Here is an 18864-nt window from a genome sequence, read left to right on the forward strand (position 1 = left end):
GCATAAAATTTTTCTCCTCCACTCTGCTCCTCTGCTAGGCGACGCCTTAGCAGGAAAATTTAACTCTTCTTCTCTCTAACTCTGCTCCTCTGCTAGGCGATGCCTTAGCAGGAAAATTTAATTCTCCTCCTCTCTAACTCTGCTCCTCTGCTAGGCGATGCTTTAGCAGGAAAATAAAATTTTTCTCCTCCACTCTGCTCCTCTGCTAGGCGACACCTTAACAGGAAAATTTAACTCTCCTTCTCTCTAACTCTGCTCCTCTGTTAGGCGATGCCTTAGCAGGAAAATTTAATTCTCCTCCTCTCTAACTCTGCTCCTCTGCTAGGCGATGCCTTAGCAGGAAAATAAAATTTTTCTCCTCCCAAACTCTGCTTCTCTGCTAGGCGATGCCTTAGTAGGAAAAAATAAAAATTTTCTCCATCTCAACTCTGCTCCTCTGCTAGGCTATGTCTTAGCAGGAAAAAATAAATTTTTTCTCCATCTCAACTCTGCTCCTCTGCTAGGCGATGGCGTAGCAGGAAATTTTAATTTCTCTCCTCCTCTACTGGGCGCAGTCCAAGTAGGTAAACTCCAGCTCATGTCATCCTCATAATAGAACAACATCCATGCACTTAATACAAGAACTTGGTTTTATTAAATTTCAACCGATTACGTATAACAAATTCAGAAAAGAAATACATCAACAATAAAGTCAAGAGTACTATTTTTCAAGGTGGTAAGCACTCTAGGGTCTCTTTAAAGCCTTGCCCTGCGCATTCTCCAACTTTTCTTTATACTCTTCGTTTCTCTTTTTTATCAAGCGGTGGCAATCTAGCACCGCTCTCAACCCTTTGCGACTTCTCCCACTTTCTCTCTGGCTCTCTCACCTTCATCACTTTGTCACGACTCCTATCTAGAGGAACATGGGATGAGAATTGTCTTCTGTCCCTAGCTTTATCCTCCTCTCTTTCCCCTGCGCCCCTCTTCCTTCCTCTTATCTCCGCTTTCTCAACTATTCCTCCCCCGGGCCGCTGCTCCATCCTCTTGTGCCACTGGGCATCTTCAAGATTTGCATATTTTTCCGTCCGAGATAACAGATCATCATAACTAGATGGAGGTTTCTTAACTAACGATTTAAAGAACTCTCCTCCTCTAAGTCCCTGGGTAAAGACACTTATCATGATGTCAGGAGTGGCCGCTGGTATCTTCAACGCTGCGTTGTTGAAACGCTGGACAAACTCTCGCAAAGTTTCAGCTTCTTGTTGTTTCACCACAAACAGGCTCAAATAGCTTTTTTGGTGTTTTTTGCTACTAGTGAATCTGTGCAAAAAAGCAGAGGAAAAATCCTCGAAAGATCGTATGGAGTTGGGCTGCAAAGTGTTAAACCATTGCTGGGCTGACCTCACCAACGTGCCCAGAAAAACTCTGCACCTGACCCCATCTGAATATTTATGCAACAGAGCCGCATTCTCAAATCTCCCCAAGTGTTCTTCGGTGTCCGTATGTCCATCATATTCTCCAACGTTTGACTGCCGAAAATTTGGAAGAAGCCCCTCTTCCAAAATGGCGAGGGAAAAAGGACTTCCTTTCTTGGGCGGTGCAGCTCTGTTTCCCAACTGCTGCCTCAGCATCCGTATCTCCCTCCACATCTCCTCCATCTCCGGATTCTCCTCACTTGGGAGGGGTCGCATCTCCTCCACCCTACTCTGACTACCCTTCACATTCTCCTCTCGCTCCTGGCGAGCGGTCTGCTCTTCTGCAAACATAGACTCTTGATTCCTCTTCATGGCCTCATCCACTGTCCGGGTGATAAATTGTCCCAATTGTTCTAGGGTCAAGTTCCCCACATTCACATTGGGACGGGGTTGCTCGACCCTTGTCTCGTGAAGGGGCTGCTCGGTTCTTGTCTCTTGACGAAATTGTTCCTGCCTCGTCTCAAGACGCGGTTGTTCCTGTCTTGTCTCAACATGAGACTGTTCGGGTCCCCTCTGAGGACGCAATGATGCTGAGGTAGCTCTTCTAATTCCTTTCTTGCTTACCATCTCTACGTCTCAACTCAAGTGTTCCCACAGACGGCGCCAAGTGATACTCACGAGAAATTTAGGGTCCAATCCCAGCAAGCGTCACTAGTCCAGACACGGGTTCCAAAATTACCCTGGGCCTGAAAATCACAAATAAAACCGTTAGGAGGGAGCCAGGAGGGTGTCCTGGCGTAGCCCCTCCGACGCTCAAGTCAGTGACTGAGGATATATGGGGGGTGCAGCTAAGGGTACTGCTGAAAATGATATAGTGAATCCATCAAATTAACACGCAAACCTGTTATTTATAGGAGAATACATGGGCCCTAGATAGGCCGGTCTACACTTGTGCCCTAGATGGGCAGGTCTTCCTTTTGGGCTTGTGATAAATGCAAGAATTGCACTTAATTTATATATTGAAACCAAATGAATTATGTTAGTTTCGAATAGAATTATGCTTTGTTTTTGTTGTTTTTGTTGTGTGCAGGGGAACAACTTTGGGATGATTTAGAGCTAATGTAGAGGGATTTGAAGCAAGAAAGGGTGAAAAGAAGAGGGCCGCAGTGCCAATAACCAGCGCCCCAGCGCCATTTTATTCGTATGACAAGCGCCGCAGCGCCACCAGACAAGCGCCGCAGCGCCAATGTGTTCGTGCATGAAGCGCCGCTGCGCTGATGAGTAGCGCCGCGGCGCTAACACTGAAATTTGACGGGCGCCTAGGCGCTACTTAACCAGCGCCGCGGCGCTAGCGGCGGCGAGAAGAAAAATAATGGGCCTCAACTTGAGGCCCGGTCGCGGACATAAAAGAGACTAGAAGGGTTCAGTGTAAAGGATCGCCGTTTTTGAGAGGAAAACACCTAGGAGAGTTGGAGAAATCAAGAGACGAAGATCCGGAACGCGAAGATCGATCGCAGATACGAAGTCGACAGATCTGGACACAGAGACGACACTTCGGATTTGTCTTTTATCTTTCGTTTTTATATTTTCGTGCAATTCAATGTTTGAATCTTCAAACATGCATTGTGTTTATTTATATTTCGTCATGAACTAATCTTCCAGTCTAGAGAATGACGTAGCTTTGTGGATACGATAATTCGATTCGGTGTTTTTACATGATTGAATTCTTTTCTCGTTTATTTGTGTTTCTTCGTGTTTATTCTACTGCAATTTACTGGCCATAAATTGTATGTGATTTGATTAATTCTACAACTCGGGAGAGGGAATATGATTATAGATCATTAGAAACACATCGTTAAATGTTTATAGCGTTCGGAAGGCGTATAACTTTAGCGAGGCTTAGGTAAGAACATTGTTTGCATCTACCCATTAAACTTATATTTTAATTAGGAATAATAAAATCGAAGTTTGATCGGTATACTTTATTCGTCACTTGGGAAAGGAAGAATGAAACAATTAAGTGTTCTTGACCATTAAATAATTGGAATTCGAAATTGTAATTGCATCCGAGAATTATTATCGTTGATACTCAGTGAAATCATTTCTCTAGATACTCTCTCTCAGTATATTTTCTCAGTCGGTGTTTAATTTAATTTGGTAATCGCAATTGAGTCGTTAGATAACACACAAAACCCATCTTTATTTTCTAAATAAATTTGAGACTATTTTAATTACAAGAATTGATATACATCTAGTTTACACTCCTCGTGGGATTGACACTCGTACTTAGAAATACATTTTACTATAACTTGACGTCGTGCGCTTGCGAGCAATCAAGAAAACAAGCAACAGCTTGGGATGGGCCAGTGGTAGTGGGCTCATCCATGTGATATCAACCGTAATTACTATATACGTGTTGTTTCTATTAAATTTACACCCTTCACTATCCTCTTCCTATCCTACTACAAAATTAAAAATATATTGAAGTTTTGTTTCATCCATTTTATTAAAAAACAACTTATTTGAAAATTTATATAGTAAAGTTTTTATAAATTAATAATGTTGGGACCATAAAATTCTTTCAATTTATAGATGTATTAGTTAATCGATAAATTAATAATTTATTATTTTTTTTAAAAAAAGTTTTTTTTATTCAACAATCATACATTTAATTCATAAAAAGTTATTATGTAATACAATTGTATTGTACCATATTCATTGAATTAATAAAACTATTTATTATCCATAATATTAAAAAATAAGAAACTGAAATTCATCATTTTTAATAGTTAAATAAATAATAATCATTTTATTAACTAATGAAATAAAACTTACAGTATAATAAAAATAACAATATAATTAAATTTCAAGAAAAAATTTGATAAAAACATATTTTATAAATCATCTTATTTATATATTTGATTATAAAATCATTTCAAAAAATTATTTTAATTTATCAAAATTATTAATTTAACACATTAATCAAGTCTCGACAAAATATAATATCAAAAAAAATTATTAATTTGTCGATTTTAACATATTTTTTACAAAAATTATCGATTCGGTGCCTATATAACAACTGATGATTCTAAAACACATGTATGTTAAAAGGGTTGTATTCGATGTAGTAGATTTAATTACTTTTAATGAATTTTGAAATTTTAAAAGTATATAGGTATCCAGTCAAGACTTTTGTATAATTTATAGAAGTCTAGTGATATTCAAAATAGATTTTCATATAGTTTTATAAAGTCAAATTTGCATTCAACATTGAATTTTAAAAACTATATAAAAGTTTAGATGTATTTAATTTTTTAATAAATATTTAATAATTCCGTGAAATTCATTAACATACAAACACTAAAGTCTAATGTACAACTATTAATTGTCAAAAATTATCTTTGGTTCAACCCAAATAATTGGATAGATTTTCAAAGCTTCTAACTAATACACAAGCTTCTTTCTCTCTCTCACCTTACATCACATCTCTTCTCATTTTCTCTCATCACTCTTTCTAAATTTTAAAATGTATTTTTAAACCAGTTTTCTATTTTTCTTTTCAGATTTTTCGTTTTTCTGGCTAATTGCTCATTTAATAATTTTTTATTTAATATCTTAAGAAATTTTGAATTCTATATTTGATTTTTTGATTTTTAATTTATGATTTATTCAAATGAATGTAATTTTCAATAATAATAAAAAGTATCCAAAAAATAACGCCACTCAATTCTTAATAGTTGAATAGTCTCGCAACAACCATAAAAAATAATAAGATTTAAATTTTAAGCTATAATATATAAAAAAAATTATGATATAATTGAAAAAACAATTTGTTTATTTTGCTGTTTAAAAATTACATTTTATTTCTTTACTTCTAATCTTGAAATTCTACAAAGTTTAAAATAATAATTATGAATTTTTTTAATAAAACTATATATATATTAAATGATTTAGCTTTAAATAAATAAATTTATTTATTAATATAAATTTGAAGAAACTATTTCAAATTGAATATCTTATCTATGTCAATTAGTTATTTATTCAAAAATAATAATATGTTATAATTAAGTTACAAAAGTTTAGAGTTTTTAAAAATCAAGTTTGACTATCATATGAGTTTATAAAATTCTACAAAAGTTTACAATGAATATCACTAAACTTTTTATGGCTACGTTTGGTTGGAAGGATAGGATAAACTAATGATTAGTACGTAAATGATAAAGAAAATTATTGTGGTGGGATTGTAATATATGGTGTAAAATAATATTAAGTTTGGTACGATTTTTAAGTGTAGGATAATTTTGAATTTTTTGATGAAGAGACGAAATTGCCCTTCTCCTTCGCGACGGCGATAGTGGCGGCGGCGGCAGGCGGCCGGTCGGAAACAGAAATTTAGCGACGGCTTCTGAAAACCCGTCGCTAATAGCGGCGGTTTTTGAGAAACCGTCGCCGATCTTGTGAAACCGTCGCTAATTTGACATTTAGCGACGGTTTGTTAGTGCATGAAACCGTCGCCGATCTTGTTTTGAGACACCGTCGCCGATTTTTTTTGAAAAACCGTCGCTAATTTGACATTTAGCGACGGTTTATAAAACAATCGTTGCTATTTGCGAAGGATTTTTACAAACCGTCGCTAAGCGATTTTCTTTAGAAGAAATAGACTCACCCACTTGCAATTTTTTTATTCATGGTAAGGGCTATTATGGTCATTTCTTTTTTCAGTCCACTCGGATAAAACTAATCCACCCTGAAAGCATGGATACATTTGCCAAGGTAAACAGTAGAAATTGTCCTACAATTACTCAATCTCAAATTTATAAATGGAACCAAACATAAGATTATCTAACAATCCAAACTTAATCACACTTATCAAACTGGGCCTATAGAGTATATAAAAGTGTAGATTGAATACATCTAGACCTTTAAACTCCATAAAAGTCATTAAAAGTTTAGAATCAATACATCCCTTGAGATTTAGATGTATATTTAAACTGAAAATCTCCCAAACTAACATATCACTTTCATTTCTATTAAAAATAATATCAATACAAACACTAAATTTTTTATTCTTTTCTCTTCCATATATTTTTATTTTTATTTGATTTTTTTTAAAACGTTTTTTTATTACTAACAATAAATTAAAATCAAAATTATTCATAGTTCATTTTATTTTTTGACTTCAATCACAAAATCTCGTAAAATTTAAAATTTTATTTATTAAAATTTTAATAAAAATTTATTACATTACATAACAAAAATAATTATAATATTTTATTGGACTTTAAATTGAAAATAGTAAGAAAATTTAATAAGTAAAATTTATTTTTTTAATTAATTATTATATAACATTTGAACTAGTTATTATATAACACGTTTAATTATTTTCTATAATTTAATTAATATATATTTTGATTATATTCAAAAATTTTATACATGACTATATATATATATATATATATATATTGTTTTAAAAGTTTACCAGCACACACATTAAAATTTTATAAAATTACACTAATTCAAATATTTTAACATAATTATTATTTATTCTCAAGTACAAATAATTCTCTTGTTTATTTTTTGGTTTGACATATTGTCAAAAACAAAATTGATATATTTTTATACAAAAATTTATTCAAAATAAATTAAATTATTTTAAGTTTGGTTATTCATTAATATTGAAAATTATTTTTATGTATTTTAAAAAAATATTAATTAATTAAATTATAATAAATTTAGTATTAACTTATTTATTTTTTTTCGTAAATTAAATTAATAAGTAAAAAATATCATATTGAATGATAAAAATATTCGAAATAAATAAAAGTTATTCACAATTCAATTTTTTAATAAAAAAATTAAAAATCACAATCATAAAATACAAAATCAGTAGTATTCTATGAAAAAAATGACAAATATCAATAAAAATTATGCAAATTAAATATATAAGATTTTGTGAAAATAGTTAGAAATATGTGAGATTTTATAAAAATCAATAAAAAATATGGACTCCACAAAAATCTGTCATAAATTACAAAAGCAATAGGATTTTATGAAAAAATTACAAATATTAATAAAAATTTTGTAGAATAAATCTAAAATTATGTGAGAATGGTTAGAAATATGCGAGATCCCGAAATGCCGATAAAAATTAAAATCCTATTATTTAAAAAATACAGAAAATCTCTGCACAAATACATCCCATCCCGTATCTGTGATCGAATACACCCCCGTTTAGCCAAAGTTGGGTTTAGCAGAATATCTTGAATCTTTATTGATCAAAATCTCTGTTGATTTAAGATTATTGTTTTTAATGATGCACGCTTGTATCGCCGGTGAGTTTTACTCCCTTTGATGCATTTTCTGGTTTCTTTCGTGGAAATATGTTAACCACTCTGTTGCTATATGCTTCAAATACATTCCACAACTCTATTGCATAACCCAAAACGAGATTTTTATTGAAAGAAAGAAAGAATACTGATACTGCACTTAATGGAAAAAATACAATTCATCAACAAAAAACAAGAAAAACTTCTTCGATCAACCGCTACAAAAAATCACTGTTTTCTTATGTCCAAAAAAAAAATTTATTTACCTTGCTTTGACCAATTGAAAAATATGATTTTCTTGAAGCTTATTTGTACGGGGCTTCCAACCCCTTTCCAGCCATTCAAGACTTCACCCATCTTGCAGGCAACATAGAACATGGCTCCACATGCCACCATGTTTTTCAAACCTTTCAAGGTCTTCACTAGTGTATCTCCAATGCCACCATAATTTTTCTTGAACCGATTTTCTTGATTTTCTCGAACAGGGTTCACCAGATTTTCTGGAACATTTTCTTGAACAGGGTTCACCAGATTTTCTTGAACATTTTCTTGAACAGGGTTCGCCAGATTTTCTTGAACATTTTCTTGAACAGGGTTCGCCAGATTTTCTTGAACAGGGTTCACCCCATTTTCTTGTACCGGCTCAGCATCTTCCACCTTCACTATTTCAGCAACAGTTTCCATCGTACAATGATTTTGTGCACAGAACTTTTCCATCTCTTCCACGACCGTGCTATAAGAAGACGACGGGACTAGCATCCTGATAATTTTTTTTCCTTCTTCCATGGCAGAGACTGAAGAAAAAACAGTTAATGATTTTGGAGAGAATTTTATGAAGAGAAGTGGGAAATCGAGAAGGGCTGAAAACCCATTTAAAATAATAAAGCATTAAAAAGCAATTATAAATAGATATTAAAAATAATAATAATAATATAATATTATTATTATTAATGACGACCACCGATTTAATGATGGCCACCACAATAATAATAATAAAGATTAATAGTAAATAAATAATTAAAATGGTAATGATAATTATTGTCATAATAGATAATGATAATACTAATATCAATTAAAAAACAATAACTTTATAACAATAATAATGAATAGAGCAATAACAGTTATTATTTAATTTATCGTAATTAATAATTTTATAACTTATAAATAATGATAAAAAAATATAATAATGATATTAATAACTAAAATTGACACGTGAAATTTTTTGAAATTTTTTTCAATGGATATTGGACAAATTGCTTTGAATAATAGAAAATTTTCTCGTAACTGTATCACAACGAAATCATCATAATATTTAGGAGTTACCAAAAAATTTAGATTTTCATATTCGAAAACTTGTGCAATTTCTATTTTTTCCAACAAAAAGTGTTGATTAACTCAGTGTCACGATTTTAAATTAACTAGATAAAATAATAACATTTAATAAAATCATTTAAAATAGATTATTCATTTAATTAAATTAGAATAGAGTCACTGAGTTAGGAAAACTACTATTCTTTTAGCATGAAAATATAATAAAATCATAATGTACATGACAACTCTTCCAATACAAAATCTGGCTTTCCAGCACCAATTTGAGTTCTAGTTTTATAAAACATACATTTAATTAATTTGTTGATTTATCCCAAAAATTACTAAATTAGAGTACACATTCAATTTTGATTTACACCATATGTTTTCATGTTACACATACATGTATACACAGAATTACACCAAATAGGCGCCCAAAAGATTATCGAATGGCTGCCGTATCAAAAGCTGCTGCGCAGTTGGGCAAGAAGCATTGCACTTAGCGTGGCTCTTCAAAACTTTAAACTGGCAGCGAAAAACAAATATCATCGGGTCAAAATCGCGTACATTCTCCGTCAGAGAGACAGATTTCTGGTAAGAATTCTTGTTGTTTCATCACATGTAGCCTACGACTGTTGGAGAAGCAGATTTAGTCGTTGCATGCATTTCCTACTGTTGGAGAACCATATTTAGTTGTTGCGCGCATTTTGCGACGACGCCTCGCCTCCTGCACAGATAAAGAAGCGTTCAGCAATATATATCAGGTAATTGACATGATATTAACCCAAATTTCGTGTTATGAACATGAGATTTTGACTGGCCCCTCTTCTAGAACAGCAAATTTAGTAGAACATGGCAGGACCCAAGATTTCATATGAAGGGAGGCGATTGATAGTTTTCTGAAATCTAACAAAAAAAAATCTAGAAAAAAAGCATCTTATTCTGAAAATATGATCAAGCATACATCAATTTCCCGAATTTCATTTTTGCAAACATAATTCAAAGACATTTTAAAAAAAATACTGGAAACATAACCCGTCGTTAACTTCTACTTTAAAAAAACAACCCATCATTAATTTGAATTTTTTTCAGGAAAGTTGGATCTTCCCGTAGGAGATCCTAATCATATATACCCTGTTTCTTTTTGTTTGGTAAACGTTAATTTTGAAGACTGCATAGCTGGAGTGGAGTAAATGGTAATACTGAGAACCTAAGACAGGTTGTCCCAGAAATGGAGAAATTTGTTGCATGCCACTTTGAGAAATAGTTTGCTCCAAAAATACACTACGACTTATTGATCTATCTATTTTGAATTCAAGAAAAGATATTTACTTCACAAGTTCAGGAAGAATTGTCTGTATGTCTTGCAGATGGGCAAAGCACCTTTTGCAACATTGAAGTCTGCCAGAGAAAATTCATTAAGAATGTCATGCAGTAAGATCCTTTTGGCCACACCACCGATATGCTCAAAGGGAAATCAGCTACATTACCTCTCTTCTGCGTGAAGATCTACTCCAACGGCTGGAGGTGCCAAAACTGTTGAACGAATCATTGTACCAAAGACCGCTACTAACTTTAGAAGTATCTCTAACGAAACGCTAGAGTGTCTGCAGATGAAATTCGATCGGACAATACGAAATCGTGAGAACATACTACATGGCATATCAGTTTAATCTACAATGAAAACTGCAGAATTCAAAATCAGATACAAAGAGAGCAGGCAAACAGAAAAAGGATGTTTCATCTTCCATTGCCAGGCAAAAACAGTTTTCATAATCGGCAGTGATGATAAGATGAACAGAGATCTGAATTCAAACTGGTTCGCGGTAAAATAGCGACAAATTCATCCCACAATCATGATAGTTAAGACATTTAAATTAGAAGGCCAGTAGTAGGTTATTGTTCAGCAACAGTTAGGGTGAATAGCAGCCAGTAGGAGCATTTTCAAAGTAAGATACAGCAATCTTAATAATGTCTCATTTCAATTTCAAATCCCATTTTTTATTCAACTTAGTAGAATGGTTTCACTAGGGTTTGAAAAATGACAAGGTCGACTTAAAGGTAAAAGACACAATGAACAAGCCTCCATCAGTCTTGAAACATGGATACCATATTTCTGTTTTATTCAAAATAACAATAATTATTACTGATATTGTTAGAACATAACATATATATAAAAAAAAAAAAAGGCATTAAATGCCAACTAGCAGCCATGAAAGCTTTCTGATCAACCTATAATAGTAGCTAATAGGGTGAAAGATCAAGCAAGCTCAACTCAAGCTAGTTCGACTCATCACACAGCTCTAGATCCACGTCCTTAGAACTGCTCATATGCAAAGTTTGATGAGTTAATTACCTATCTACTTTGCTTTCCAATAATCCCAAAAGCATTGGAAGCAAGCAAGAAAATAAGTCCAATGTAATAATCTCCGTTCTTTCAAGGAAAACACCAACTACATCTGCCTGTACCTGCACCAGCAAAGTACCTTAAGAAAACACCATGCATGGAATCGTTAATAGGGTAAAATAAAATTAAAAAAAAAAACATTACTGCAAGAAATACCCACAGAATGGTCTGGAAATTTTGTCACGGCATTTATGGCACCCTTCACATCATTCCTCTCCCAAAAATGTCGTACCATCTGCATGTAATTGAATTTCCACGTCAGAAAATCCAAAAGAACTAGAAGTTTCCAACAATGTGATAGTATATGTGGAACAACTATTGAGCATGGCCCACAAAGTATAATAAGAAATAAAATTTTAAGTTGCATCGTAATTATTGACTATAATTTTTTACGTAAGACAAGTGTTAAGTCTGACCATCAGACTTAAAATTACGTGTTCAACTCCTATGATTCACTAGTTGATGCGATTATCGAGAGAAGCAACAATTGTAGGTATATCAATCTAAACATGGTGTTTGAGCTATTGTATAATTCAAAAACTTTATAATGCACCATCAGCATCGGCCGTAACTTGTGATAAAATTAGTTAGACATGCATCGGTATTTAGCGGACATCAGATATTGCCAGATAAATTCGTACCTAAAGTAAAATGATCTTTACTGCTATAGAACATTTTGGTATTGGTAAACTGCTAAAGCTCATATTGTCCAGCAGAAACTTTTAACACATGTCAAGTACTTACAGACGCAAAAATTCATTGCACTTATTTTAAACAATCTCCTTTCGTTTACCTGTAACTTAGTTAGTCGAGATCGAAATGAACTCAGCAGGGAATCATGATTCTGCATCAGATTTTCTATAACACTAACATCACTCACAGTAGGCTCCTCCCTCGTAATAACTTTCAGATCTGTATTCTGAAAAACAATACAATAACACCATTGATATTTCATTAGAAGATTGCAAGTAGAGGCAGGGACAGAAAGGTGGAGCATAAAGTGTAAAAGACCAGTATGTCTCACAAAGTAACTTGCTCAATTATTGAAGATTCAACTTACAAGAAAATGCAACATCAATCTTGAAATCAGAACAATAAGATGGAAGGTGAAAAATTAAGGGAGATCATGACCATTGACAGGTAAAAAAAAAGTTTAAACTGCACCAATAATTAGTGATTAACATTACTCATTTCAATAGGACTCGTCTTCTGGCCAAAAAAAAAACTGGTTTAGGAAATGAAACAATATCTGGAAGTCTCAGACATAGAACACCAATACTTGACGAGGACAAGGGAACTACAATAGACAAGAAACCATGTAGCGAAGATAGTCCCCAGCAAAGTCAACAAGGAACACCGCTATTTCATCCTATCAAATGGGCTAAAATTCTATGGCTTCAAATTATATAGAAAGACCTGGTAGCTCACTTGAAAATTGACTGAAGATTTCTAGGGTCCCACGAAGACACATAAATTATTAGATTAAAAGGAGAATGTTTCTACCTGAGAGGAAGGTGTTTCCACAGCCTCGGTGGTCACACCAGAAGCCTTATTGGGCACGCAAATTTCATCATCACAATTTTCCTTTTTTTCAAACCTCTCTACCAAACTACGCGTCCTTCCATGTACAACTGCCACTGCCAGAATCAAGCACAAGACCAATTAAAACATTATTTAGTCATTAAGTCATCGCTGACTAATAATCATATTAAACAGCAACCCCCATCAACAAATTTGACGGGGTTCGCCGCTTTACTGCTATTCGGTGTATGAACACTGAAACAATAAAACATTTTGGGAAGATCAGATAAGCATAGCTTTGACCACATTCTACAACGCAGCTAAAAAACAATCAGCACAACCAAAAAATGTATATCCATACTACAGTTACCAAAACAGCACTAGAAAACGAATTCCACGACGTTGGAAAATTGCATATATGTGCTAAGCTTGTCAGCAGACAACTATTTGAAAACAACACAGCTTTAAATTTAAAGATTTAAATTTTGCTGGGATACAGTAGGAAGGCAGCAAGTCTAGTTTGTGAATTCTAGTTCATTGTTAACCAAGCTGCGAAATTGATAACACGTGAGAACTCGAAACAGAATCAGCTTCTAAATAAAATCAGAATTCCCAAAGCACCAACAAATCTTAAAAACAATAGCCTCTCTAATTGTGCTGCAGTGCATACGACTAGGTGGTTGTTTTCTATTTCCTAGTGTTTCCTCTTGAATGACAAATAGAGATTTTAGGGGGAGAAACTAAAAAACTACCTGTGCTTAATGTAGTTGCTGGTGATGAAGTTCTGTCGAACTTTTCCACAACAGTCTTGATACTTGATTGTGTCCCCTCGGATGAATCCTTAGCATTTTCATCAGTCACGAGTCTAGAGCGGACATTTGTTTCCCTCTTACTGCCAAACGGATTTTTCACATTGTCGGACGGAACAGAGTCGAGGGACACCGACAGTCTTTCCACATCATATCTACAGTTGGATAGCCTCCGCGTATGAGGAGGCTTAGCAGAAACAACACTACTTGCTCTAATAGAAGTAATACTTTCCTTCCTAGATCCAACTGAATCTTTTCCATCGGAAGCATCACGAGGTACAATGCTAGGCATAACAAGAGACCTATTAGTGGCTGGTGTATTATTTTTTGCTGGCAAGTTAACAGCAGGAGCCCGCTTTTGAATTCCGACAGCACTCGTTTCCTTTGGTTCCGACGGGGTTACACCCTTAGGGGCATCAAGGGAAGCAGGTGCCTTTGAAATGATGGGATTCACTCCTGAAACTTCAAATGGTCCAAAATTATTCTAATTGTTCAGAATATCACACTTCCGTAACATTGAGAGGAAAGTAGAGAAAAGCACAATAAACATACGGTCCACATATATTGTTTTGATTTCCTTTGCATCACTCTCGGGTGTTGTAGAGCGCATATTTGGCTTGGGCTTTAGATGACTTTCTTCTTTCTTCACCTGATCTCCAGGTTTCTGCTCCGACTGGTTATGTTGCTCATGTGCCACCCTTGTGCCATATGGCTCTATAAGCTAACACATAAACAATACTTGACCAAGGGAACAAAGTATGCAAGTGGAATTATTTAAAGTGAAAAACAAACGGAAGTGATTGATGACCGGACATAGCAAAAAGAACAGACCAATACCGAAATATCTGCCACCCAAACTGCGACTGAGTTTTCATAATATGCTCCACCCAACAGTTTTCCATCATGAATGCAAAGATCACCAACTGTAGACCACCCCATATCAACAGAATCATGGCATATTACAGGTTCCCATGAGTAAACCTACATTTGAAGTTTTAAATGGACAACATTAAAAAATGTTCCTCTTTTAAAGTGATAAACGTAATTCAAAATTCCAAAACCATACCTTCAAACTATCATCAAATCCGCAAAACAGACTTTTTCCATCAGGATGGAAGGTTAGTGCTCGTACTCCTGCAGCCTAGAGGGTGAGACAACCAAATTGATTAAAGCGTACATCTTGAGAAGTCTAACCAAATAGGCCAAAAAAAGGATTACATAAATAATTCAAAAATAGGGATGGAAAGGGTGGCAGACATGCAAAAGCCGCTAATTTAATTGTTTTAGGTTCGGATTTATTTCCAAATGGCAAATACTTTTGGTAAATCTAGTAAAAGTGTTGGATCTTGAGTGCCGAAGAGCGAGTGAACTGGGAGATCCCAAAACTATCATAAAATACAAAAAAAAATTAATATTATTGAAATAAGCAAGATAGTAGAATAGTAAAAAATATCACATTCTTCAAAGATTATCGAGAGAGAATCGATGAAGCGTGCCTGGTCATTAATTATCATGACATAGGAGACTATATCGGAAATATTAAAAAGAAAAACATAAATATATATTTTGCTATTCGAAGTTCATTGAATAATCAGCACGCTACACTTCGACGTAAAATACCCAACTGCGAAGAAATATCAAATTCAGGCATAGAGTTTTAATGGGCAAGTTTAAACACCTCACGTCTGGCAGATCCTATCATCTCAAATGTCTCCAAATCCCAAAATTTCACGGTTTTGTCAGCTGAACCTTGAACAAAAATAAAAAAACCAATCCGATCAGCATACCAAGAGCACGGAAAATCAGAACACGAGTAAACCCATTTTACAAACTCACCAGTCGCTAAAAGGAGCTCAAGTGGATGAAACTCTATGGACCGAACGTGTCCTTCATGAAACTTGAAATCATTCAAAAGCTTTCCGGCTGTCAGGTCCCAAACCTGTGCAACAAATATGGAGTTCATGGCCAAATAAAATACACGAGCCAATTACAAATTAATACTTTTTAAAAATGTCACGGCAATACCTTTACAACATTATCGAATCCACCTGAAACTACCCACCGGCCATCAGGCGTGAATCTTATTGTGCTGATCCCTCGAGTATGACCTTTGTGTGTGTGGATGCATCCTTTCTTTCTAATATCCCAGATCTTTAGATTGGTGTCCATAGAACCAGATGCAAAAAACTCACCAAATGGATGAAATTCGACAGCGGTGCAATAGGATCTGTGTCCAGTGAGAGTGCGGACCACTACAATTCGAGAACATTAACAAGGTCAGAGAAAAGTCTCCCTAGCATGATAAAAATATTTGATTAATTGCAATTTGCTTGCAGTTTGAAAAAATAAATAACAAGCTCGGATTTTGGACTAATTTAAATCCATTATCATTACTGAAATTCAAATCAGAATAGCATAAATCACGATGAATAAATTAACCTACTTTTTGTTTCTTCCAAATCCCACAACTTTATGGCACCAGAAGAAGATCCGGCTACTACTATGGTTTCTGCTGAATCAAAAGCCACAGACTCAACTGGACTAGTGTGACCACATAGGCTCTGCATAATAACCAGAAGTTCGTCATCCTTTGCCAGTATAAGGTGACAAAAACTATTTGAAGCATAAGAACAGAAGCAAGTTTCCAAAATTGCAAGAACGAGAAATTAAGAAGACATCTATAACTGGCAGTATCAAAGTTCGAAGAATCAAAACTAATCCCAGGAAATAACACTATTATACCTATAGCAACAAGCAATGATTAGTCGGTCCAACTAAATTGCATGTGCTTTAATTCCAATATCTCCCAGCAAACTTATAGCACACTAACGCAATTAGAAAGCAGGAAATATATCACGTCGGAACAACCAACAACTTAATGCTGTTCAAATTTTTTACGTCGTTAGAAAGATAACAGCAAGTACTATGCTAAAAGGTGTTATCTTAAGCTCACCGGTTGGGGAAAAAACAGCACATACCACTGGGGTCCAAATTGCAAAAAAATCACATGATGTAAAACAAATCAGCAAAATGATAGTGGGAAATTTGAAGCCAGTTTAAACTTAAAAGCTGAAGAAAACTTATGAAGCGCCTGATGTTTAACAGAGCGCCGATCGTGTGATAAATGTTGAAAAAAGGAAACACCAGATGCTTGGGATATTTGTATAGGTTCCATGCATGAATGACGAAGTTCTAATGTATGGTCCAATGGTGATTAATTCCTTTGAATATGATTATAAATAATAATAAGACCCCAACATTTGAGAAAAGAACAAATCATCAAATCCATCACATTAAGGTAAATTGTTTTAATGTGCGTGCACGACGTGTCATCAAACATGCTGTTCAGGGCCAGAGGCAATGTGTGCAAGCCACAGGTTAGATATTATTCTATGCTAACCATCAAAGATGTCGGTTTCCCAACGGACCAGAGATTCACTTTCTGATCATCCCCACCGGTAATAAATACTCGGCAATTCTTTTTCCCAAACCTCAAACAATTTACATTCCCTGCATGTGCAACAAATTCCTCTACAGAAGGTTTAGTCAAGAACAAACATTTAAACTTGCAGCAATGCAATGACAAATAATTACAGAAGCATTCAGAAGTAAGTTAAACCAACTATCATCAATTTGTCGTAAACTGATCCACATAAATCAACCAACAAAAGACAAATTTCGCAAGGACTGAAAATCGCAAGGACTGAAAATCTCAACACTTGTAGCCGCTCAGGATACTTAACACATCTGAATAGGAAATTAAAACTTAAATTTTTACACTCGCTTCAACTCCAATCCAATAAGAGCAAGAAACAAATTTTCTGGGAAATCGACTACACCCGATGAACTCAACCATTTCAATCAAGATTTAACTGATCAAACAGATAAAGAGAGGCATGTCAGAATCTTTTTCCAAAAATTTCAACGATTACTCCCCCTTATCCACTTCCCTGAACACAAAGAAAATAAAAGTAAGATTTCAAGAACACCAATTCTGTAGCATCTCAGATCACGCAAACGAAGACAATCCCAAACTAGATTTCTGAGCTGCCCTCAGCCCTCTCGAACTCACCGAGATTCAAATTACATACACACATGGATAAGCAGATACATAAACAGACAGCAGCAGAAATCAAAAGGATACGCAATTTATAACCGCGCTTCGCCATTATTTGAACTCGTTTCCGTCAATCAGAGCTCCGACACGAGGCCTTCCTCGGTGCCCCGGACAAGAAACGAACTGTAGTTCCCAGAAAGAAAGAGTATAAATCTGTAGATACAAGCGACGGTGACTCAAATTCCAGCGATAAAAGTTGGGAATAGATTCTCCAAAAGAAACCCGGTAAAGAAAATGATGATTTCAACAGGGGATGGGAGAAACTAACGTACAGAAAAAAAATAGTTAAGTTAAAAATTATGTATATATATATAATCAACCGCGGCCGCGTATAGATTTACTGCCATTTATTTACTCGGAAGATTCACCGACAGGATTAGTAGATAAACACATTCGGGAATTTTAGTTCGTTGCTGTTCATAATAATAACGTTGCCGTACAAGGAGACAGCATGGGACTGGATAAACAGAATCTTTATAGGATATGCATATGTGTGGGTTTGAGATTGGAATTAGTGTCACTATATTTAGATATAATTCAAATTTTTTTAAGTCCCCTTTTTCCCGAAATATCATTTTTTCCTTGATAAAACAAAAGCATAATAAATTAATAACTTGGATATTAAAAAAAAGGCATATAGGATATATCACCAGATTAAATATAAAAAAAGTTGTAAAACTCCAAGAGTAAAATTAGAAGTATTTTGAGACCGAGGGTTTGGCCTAATGGTCTCACCGGAGGCAAAAACTTGTGTGAGACGGTCTCACGGATCGTATTTATGAGACGGATCTCTTATTTGTGTCACCCATGAAAAAGTATTACTTTTTATTGTGAATATGGGTAGGTTTGATCCGTCTCACAGATTATGATCTATGAGACGGTCTCACATGAGATCCACTTCTCACTGGAATTCTTCATGTATTGACTTGACTTCGAGTCTTCTCCACCTCCTAGATTAAGATATCAAAAATAAAATTAAAAA

At 34.6% G+C, this 18864-nt stretch overlaps 1 protein-coding gene across 8 annotated transcripts; it reads right to left on the bottom strand.

The window, feature by feature from the left end:
- Nucleotides 1-9285: 9285 nt before the first annotated feature.
- Nucleotides 9286-18151, bottom strand: LOC140836772 (katanin p80 WD40 repeat-containing subunit B1 homolog KTN80.1-like). 8 transcript variants are annotated; one of them, XM_073202537.1, is made up of 17 exons: nucleotides 17910-18151; nucleotides 17166-17296; nucleotides 16209-16326; nucleotides 15791-16017; nucleotides 15602-15704; nucleotides 15444-15514; nucleotides 14832-14906; nucleotides 14597-14746; nucleotides 14318-14486; nucleotides 13709-14227; nucleotides 12939-13072; nucleotides 12229-12354; nucleotides 11596-11670; nucleotides 11385-11497; nucleotides 10519-10615; nucleotides 10361-10429; nucleotides 9286-9755 (listed from the first exon to the last, which is right to left on the bottom strand). In XM_073202537.1, exons 1-16 carry the CDS (start codon nucleotides 17932-17934, stop codon nucleotides 10370-10372), a joined length of 2193 nt encoding a protein of 730 aa, XP_073058638.1. In that variant the 5' UTR covers nucleotides 17935-18151; the 3' UTR covers nucleotides 9286-9755; nucleotides 10361-10369. The 8 variants fall into 8 exon arrangements, with proteins under 8 accessions (XP_073058638.1, XP_073058635.1, XP_073058632.1 ...); XM_073202534.1 differs by having other exon boundaries at nucleotides 10519-10626; XM_073202531.1 differs by having other exon boundaries at nucleotides 10519-10635.
- Nucleotides 18152-18864: the final 713 nt, after the last annotated feature.

The sequence above is a fragment of the Primulina eburnea genome, chromosome 7 (assembly GCF_022965805.1).
Source record: "Primulina eburnea isolate SZY01 chromosome 7, ASM2296580v1, whole genome shotgun sequence".
In the NCBI taxonomy this organism is placed as follows: Eukaryota; Viridiplantae; Streptophyta; class Magnoliopsida; order Lamiales; family Gesneriaceae; genus Primulina; species Primulina eburnea.